Source organism: Culex pipiens, chromosome 3 (assembly GCF_016801865.2).
Source record: "Culex pipiens pallens isolate TS chromosome 3, TS_CPP_V2, whole genome shotgun sequence".
Taxonomy (NCBI): domain Eukaryota; kingdom Metazoa; phylum Arthropoda; class Insecta; order Diptera; family Culicidae; genus Culex; species Culex pipiens.
In genome coordinates this window covers 98,934,452-98,941,843 of record NC_068939.1, presented here as the reverse complement: position 1 = coordinate 98,941,843, position 7,392 = coordinate 98,934,452, and the positions used below count along the sequence as shown (strand labels likewise).

Here is a 7,392-nt window from a genome sequence, read left to right as displayed (position 1 = left end):
ATGAAGTTTTTTTTTTGGCATTTAGAAGATATTCTAAAGCACTCCAAAATGAGCTATAAAAATACTGGAATGATTTCACTTAATCTGCTAGCTTTTGCAAACGACGACTGTTAAAAATTGATAATTTCAACTTTTATTTAACTTTGTCGACGTTTTCTTCAAGCTCTTCTGGCAACCCTTTAGCTTGTTTGGTTGCATGACCGTTACGACGCCTACCTCAACTTCCCATGTTCGCATAAATGTCCCATATGCAAAAACAGCAAGCTGAGAAAAACGCATTTGAAGTTTGTCACATACATAAGGCTCCGTGTTGAGTCTGCGATCTGCAGAGAGGCGAGTCAATCGTTCGTCCCTCACACATCAAAAAAAGTGCTAAACAGTGCAAAAAATGCCTCACGGCAAGAAAAAGAGGCGGTCCTCACCAGCTGGACCGGCAGATTTGAAGAAGCTAAAGAATGCCGAAGCGCTACCTGTAAAGCCAGGCAGTTTGAGCAAGGACGCTCAAAATTCGCCTGGAAACCAGTTCGCTACCCTCCCTGTGGACGTGAGCGAGAAGGGAGAATTTGAACGACGGGAAAAGTTGCCACCCATTTTTATGAAAACATCGTCATCGGATGTGGTGGCCGGGCGAAAGTGGCTGACCGGGTTTATCAAATCTGGTGCTTTACGAGCTTCCATTCGCTTGTGTGCTGATAGACTCAAAATTCTGCTACCTACCATAAAGGATTACAACTACGTTCGGGATTTCTTGAACAACACAAAGATTGAATACTACAGCCATGACGATCCAGGTGAACACCCCATGAAACAGGTCCTCCTAGGCCTGTACGACATGGATGTGAATGTGTTGAAAGAAGAGCTCAAATCTCTTAAGTTGAAAGTCTTCAAGATGACGAGACACAACAAGGACATCTAGTATAGTGATCAACTGTACCTGGTTCATCTCCAGAAAGGATTGACAACGCCGTCTGAGCTGAAAGCAGTTCGGGCAATTGTCAACATTATCGTGACTTGGGAACGTTATCGTCCAGCGCACCGTGACGTGATACAATGTTCGAACTGTTTGCAGTGGAAGGAACTGTTTCATCAAGAGTCGTTGTGCAACCTGCGGAGGTGAGCACAAAACTCAAACTTGCGAAACAATCAACGAGAACATCGAAGCGAAATGCTTCAATTGCGGCGACGACCATTCGACCAAGAATCGGAGCTGCCCAAAATTAGCTGAGTTTGTAAAAATTCGGCAGCAAGCGACGACGAGGCACCAACCAAATCGTCGCAAAACACCACCAGCATTCACGGACGTGGATTTTCCTGCTTTGGCGTCATCAGGAGCAGGATCTACTCGAGTGGTTCCAAATCTGCAGCCATTGCCGTTGAATCAGCGGCAAAAAAATGCAGAGAATACAACACCTCCTGGCTTCAGTGAGCAACCAAGGGAAAACCAACCAGCTTCAACGGATGAAGGCAGCAGTGACCTGTTTTCACCACAAGAACTTCTGAACATTTTCATCGAGATGACAACAACACTGCGTGGTTGCAAAACTCGTGCAGAACAAGTAAGAACGCTTGGAGGATTTATCTTAAAATATAGTTCGAAGATTACTCGTTCTAATGATTTTGAATATTTCAATGAATTTACTTTTTTTTAGTTTTATGTTAGGATTAGTTGTTAAAGTTATTATTTTCTTTTTTACCCAAATGTATTCGATTCAATGCAAAAATGTAAAACAATTTGAAGCAAATAAATGAATGTGAACAGTTAATAATTAAACGAAAAATATAACAAAGATGAAGAGCATTTAGCCATACCACTTAGAATGTAAATGAAATGTAATTATTATAAGAAAGTGCAATAAAGACATATTTAATTAAAAAAAAAAAAGGCTACGTGTTAAGTTTTCGCGCAAAAACTGGATTTCCTCCTGATTTCTAGAACAAAGTACTGGATGTTATAGGCTTTTCTGAAAGAGCACACGATTTTAAATCAAACTGCATCATTAACTCCAAAGTGATGAAAATGCATATGGGACATTTATGCGATCTGGGGCAGTCAATCTTTCCTGCATGAGCAGCATTTGCTGAGCAGTTCTCTACGAAATCGTTTTTTATCAACAAAGTTCAAAAAAGCAAAATATAAAGAATTTTCTCAGCTTTTTAAAAATATTGTTTTCAAAAGTGGGCAAACATGTGCAGTAATTTAAAAAAATGAAAAACATCGACTATTTTCCCTAAATTACCTAAAAATGGCTAAAACTTTAAAACGGTGCACTTTATCAAAATTTCACTGAAGTACTTTTTGATTTCAAATTTTATTTTACATCGAAAAATGAAGTTGAAAAATTTTTGCGATCCGTATTTCGATTTTTTGAAAAACATCAGCATTGATTCAAAAATTCATAACTCGGTCAAAGATTTTTTAAACAAATGGAAATTTCTGAAAAGTTGGCATGGGAGCAGCTGTGGCTTAATGGTTACGGTGTTCGCTTTGTAAGCGAATGGTTCTGGGTTCGATTCCCATCTGCTCCCATCGAGAAAGTTAAGGACATAGAAATACTTGAAATGCTGAATATGAACGAAAAATCAAAGTCGCTGGAAGCGGGGTTCGAACCATCGTTTACTAACGTGTTTACTAACGTTCCTTCCCATCCCTGAGGATAGCTTGGACCCGGCCAGGACCCCCTTATGCACTGGGTAGTATTACACACTCATGAAAACATGAAGACATGGTATATCCCGTGTTGGATTATTGTTCCGGATGAGGGTCTGTGGAGCCTTCCGGTGGTGGGGCGTCCTCCAAATGCTAATGCTAATGCTAAAATGGAAATTTCTGAAAAGTGTCTCCTAAAAAATATCAAAAAAAAAAAAAAATATAAATGGTGTTTTTTTGCGAATTAAGTTTTAGTGACAAAAGTTAAATAAAAAATCACAATTTTTTTACCGTGTATCATTTCTTTCAGTGTAGTCCTTATCCATACCTACAACTTTGACACCAAATCGATCAAAACATACCTTCAAAAGATACAGATTATTGAATTTCCATACATCATTTTTGTATGGACAGCTGCCAAATTAGCATGAAAAATTATATGGACAAACTAATGATCCGATATGCATCTTTGGGCATATCAAAAGCACCAAAAAAGTTTCAGCCGGATTAAAAAATACAAAAAAAAATCGAATGACCGAAATCTCAGAGAACTGTGACTGTGACGACTGTTAAAAATTTATATTTTCAATGTTTAACTTTGTCAACTTTTTCTTCAAGCTCTTCTGGCAACCATCACCTTGCTTGGTTGCATGAGCTTTACGACACCTACCTCAATCTTTTCTGCAGGAGCAGCAAGTGCTGCATCGGCGGTGTTATGAATTCTGTAATATTCTTAAAAGTGGACGAATCTTTTTGCACTCTTCTGCAAAGTTATTCCCTGGAACACAAACTAAAAGCTCGTGATGTTTTTGAAAAATACAAAAAAAAAACATAAAGGTACTCAAAACTGGCAAAAACCAAAACCAATTCTACGGGTTAAATCTAATTTAAACTTCAAAGTCAATGCGCCAGGTCCTGTCGCAACCAATTAAGCTTCTATTTCGGTCATGAAAAGTGCAAATCATATCTAGTTCAACTTTTTAGCACTTGTTTCAGTGCTGAACCTTATAATTAGCATGTTTTCGGACAAACAAATCATCACCCAAAACAGTTTTTTTTGTGCAGGATAATTTACAGTATATCTGGAGTTTTTTTTTGAAAAGGTCCAATAAACCACCCAAAAAGCAAAAACTAGAAATTTGGTTTATTGGACCATCTCAAAAAAAAAAAAAAAAAAAAACTTCAGATATGAGACACCATGGATGCCCTAAACAGGAACTGAGAAAATTTAAGAATTTCTATAAGATACCCTGCGCCTCCTTGAATATGAGAAGTCTCATCAAAGATTCGTCTCATTTCCAAACGATTCGTCTCAATGAATTTATTTAAATTTTGAGCAAATTCATGTTTAAATCTACCCTCGCACTTTGTCTTATTGGACTATTCTAGAAAATCTCGTGATCCCTTTGCTTTTTTTTAAATGTTTATCATCAAGATTTATATTGTTTTTATCGTATATACACCAATCCGCAGGTTAAGATTAACTCTAGCAATTCTTTATTTCATTTCAATTGGATTAACTTTAAAACAGATGCATTTTTACCAAGCGCTTGTCGATCAAGTACGACAAATAACTAATAGCCACTTACAATTGTTATTCAGTCCATTTTGCTATCACATCACAAACAACCTCATCAATATGAAAATGAAATTTATGCAACATCAGCAGGGGGTCCCGTGGTGGCTTCAAGCTGTTCGGTAAGATTTACGATTAAAATATGCACGCGTTCTAATTAGATTATTAGATTTTATTGAAAAAACAAAATTCAATTGAATGTGCAACTGCGACCTGCCAACCTGGGGCGACCGTTGAAGTGGGGTGATCGTAAATTATTCTGCAGTAGCCACATCCGACAGGGGTTTTATTGCCCCTTTGCCTAGGGCATGCTCGTGAATGTCGTTTTATTGTAAGTTAAAAACTATACATGCTTGAAATACTTTAAACCTGGGATGAAAACGGACATCCCATTTTGTTGAGTTAAAGAATCTTTTGAGTTTAAATTAAAATAAAATCACAAAAGTTGCACCTTGTTTTAACCATAAATGATGTTGTCACTTTTTACACATTTGTAGGAGGAGCTTAGCGATTAAACTCCCTGATATGTGGGTACCGCCCCACTCCATCAACTTAGGAATGTTACTCTGTTAAAATGGTGATTCGCCGGGATTACTGAAACTAAGTGAAGCGGGTTTTCTAACGAGACGTTCAGCGAGATATGATTTATAGTTGTATTAATTCGTTGCTACGATAATGTCTTCATTTGAATTTCGTAATTGCTTTGGCACCGTAGGTGCTAACAAGTTCACGTGATGCCACTGTGAACAACGCCAATCATTTGATGAAATCGTTATTTATTGCAATTTTGGTTTAATTACGCATAACCGAATGAATAAGTTTTATTTGAATTTAAATTTTTGTCTTATTTTTACCATTTTGTGACTGTTTTATTTATAGTAAACTGTACGAAGCAGTGTGAAATAGGACCACGATGCACTTAGAATCTGAAAGTAAACATTTAATTTAGGAAATCAATTACCAAAAAAAAAAAGAAATGCTTGAACGAACACTACTAAATGTCATTATGTTAACGGGCCAAAACTTCCATGCCATCAGGACAAGTGGACGTTGAGCTTTCATGATGATTTGAAGAATCAATTGGCGAAACATTTTGCTCTCATTGTACCAGCTACAATTATAAGCTGCTTGAGCCACTTGGGAGCTCTAAATTCAAATAAAAAAAAAGAAGGTTGAAAGCGCATTCGCTTATTTTTCGATGATTTATGTAAATTACACTTTCTGAGACATCCTGTCCGTAAAAGCACAGCAAGAAAAGCTCGACTAAAAAGGATGCAAGAAATAGGGCGAACTTAATCAACGTGTAGCCGGAAGCAGCCTAAAATTTAAAAAGAACATGGTTTTATCTGAATCTTAGTTTGTAAAAAAGAATTAAAAAGTTACTGATTATCTTAAATAATATATTTGGAAAGTGAGGCAACATAAATATAATTTAAATATTTAAATAAAGTACTCTATAAAACAAAATTAACAATCACTTACTGTTATCATAAATCCTTGAATACAAATAATAATAGAGCTGACAAAAAAGTTATAACACAGTGTAAAACTGAATATTCCATCTACTGCTTCTTTATACCTTAAAATTTAAATAAATGTTTATAAACATTGTGAAATAGAGAAAGTGACTAAAATCTACTTGTGCAAACGTTGGTGTTTTTCTACGTGTATTAAGCATTTTGTAATCGATTCAGATGTTTCGTTGATGTCACTTGCTGATTTTATATTTTCAAAGTCATGCTCTAGTATCCTAAAGTTCATACAAATATGCGCAGTCAAAATGCAAAATAAGCAGTCAAATGCCTGAAAATGTTTTGTGTAAAGTTATATTTATAAAAGAAAAACACCATACAATACCTACCATATGAATTATTATTCCTGAAAATCCAATAACAATGTATAACTGATATACTAGAAAATATTTATTTCCACTGAGCGGATCAAACGGCCAGCAAATGAGGAATGGTAACTGGCGCACCCAACCACCTGTTAAAGCGTAATGATAAATCATTTCCGCAATCGGCAAAATAGTGAACGATATTCCCATTATAACATTTACAACAGCAGTTAGAGAAGTGATGAAAATAGCAGGTTTCATAACGTTTTTGCAAATTTCCCTATGTTCCACTGTAATGATCTTAAAGATATAGTTTCAATGTTTATTATTGAGATGACAACTTACTTATTAAACGCAACAATGGATTGCAGCATATATCAACTTACCGATTGATCCCAAACATCCCGTAAATTTTGCACCAACTCTGCAATGACATTTCTTTTAACTGCAATTACGACCATCTTCAGCAAACCGATGCTGCAGTAACCCACGCATGGAGCCTGAAACGTGAGCTCAAGAAACGAACATTCTCGCTGAACCATCTGCGCCAAGTACACGATTTCCCCCAGCTGGGTGTAAAATAGCAGTGAAAATGCAATCAAAAAGAACTTATTTTCCTTGAAAATCATTCGAATTGTTTCAGGGTAAAACTCGTTGCATGGTGGGATGCCTTTAATGGAACAGTAAATCAATAATGAACAATCAGATTAAAAAAATATACATTTTTTCAACTCGTACCTGAAGCAAAGAACATTAAATTTAAGGAACTTAACGTGTCTTCGAAAACGTACATGATCACCAACCTAAGAACACATAATAGTTTCTCATTTAACTGAAGTAAAAGTTACCAAAGATTAATTCCTACCTTTTAAAACTAACAAACCAGACTGCTTAGAATGGTCTCTCTTTCCAAATTGTCACGACTATCTGCCAGTCATCAAGTGTAATGGTTGCCTAATGTCGCCTTGACCTCATAAATAAATTTATCCCATATACCCATCACTTATTCAAAGAGTGCAATGTTCAATAATTTCTATTGAATGTAAGATAGTCAGTTGGTACATAGGATGCCCAGAAAACATTTCTTAATCATTCTTGATAGCGAAAAAACTATTCCCCATACTAGGAACAGTATTTAATCATCTGAGTTAACTTTGAGTCAATTTTGTCAACAAATGGTCAGTCTTAAATCAAAAATTGGCTTAACTCAACGTTGAAAATTTTACACTACAGCTTTGTCCAAGGATAATATGGTGCGGGTGGATACTGAAAAAATCTTCTTGATGCGATAATTTTGCAAATGCCTAAATGTAAGCAGTTTTCTAACTGCTG

General features: G+C 36.1%; 1 protein-coding gene across 1 annotated transcript; it reads right to left on the bottom strand.

Moving 5' to 3' along the window:
* Positions 1-4,219: 4,219 nt before the first annotated feature.
* LOC120421406 (odorant receptor 4-like) lies at positions 4,220-7,165 on the bottom strand. Its single transcript, XM_039584608.2, has 8 exons — positions 6,799-7,165; positions 6,447-6,730; positions 6,085-6,360; positions 5,863-6,026; positions 5,706-5,802; positions 5,440-5,541; positions 5,214-5,369; positions 4,220-5,149 (listed from the first exon to the last, which is right to left on the bottom strand). The coding sequence occupies exons 1-8, from the start codon at positions 6,851-6,853 to the stop codon at positions 5,093-5,095; spliced, it is 1,191 nt and encodes a 396-aa protein (XP_039440542.1). The 5' UTR covers positions 6,854-7,165; the 3' UTR covers positions 4,220-5,092.
* Positions 7,166-7,392: the final 227 nt, after the last annotated feature.

What these genes read in the sequence shown, in the direction of transcription:
- LOC120421406 (XM_039584608.2), bottom strand. Translation starts at nt 6,853, where the DNA reads ATGTACGTTTTCGAAGACACGTTAAGTTCCTTAAATTTAATGTTCTTT. An exon ending in GGGATGTTTGGGATCAATCG is followed by an intron (nt 6,361 to 6,446) that starts GTAAGTTGATAT and finishes TATATCTTTAAG; the next exon opens with ATCATTACAGTGGAACATAG. An exon ending in ACATAATGACATTTAGTAGT is followed by an intron (nt 5,150 to 5,213) that starts GTTCGTTCAAGC and finishes GTTTACTTTCAG; the next exon opens with ATTCTAAGTGCATCGTGGTC.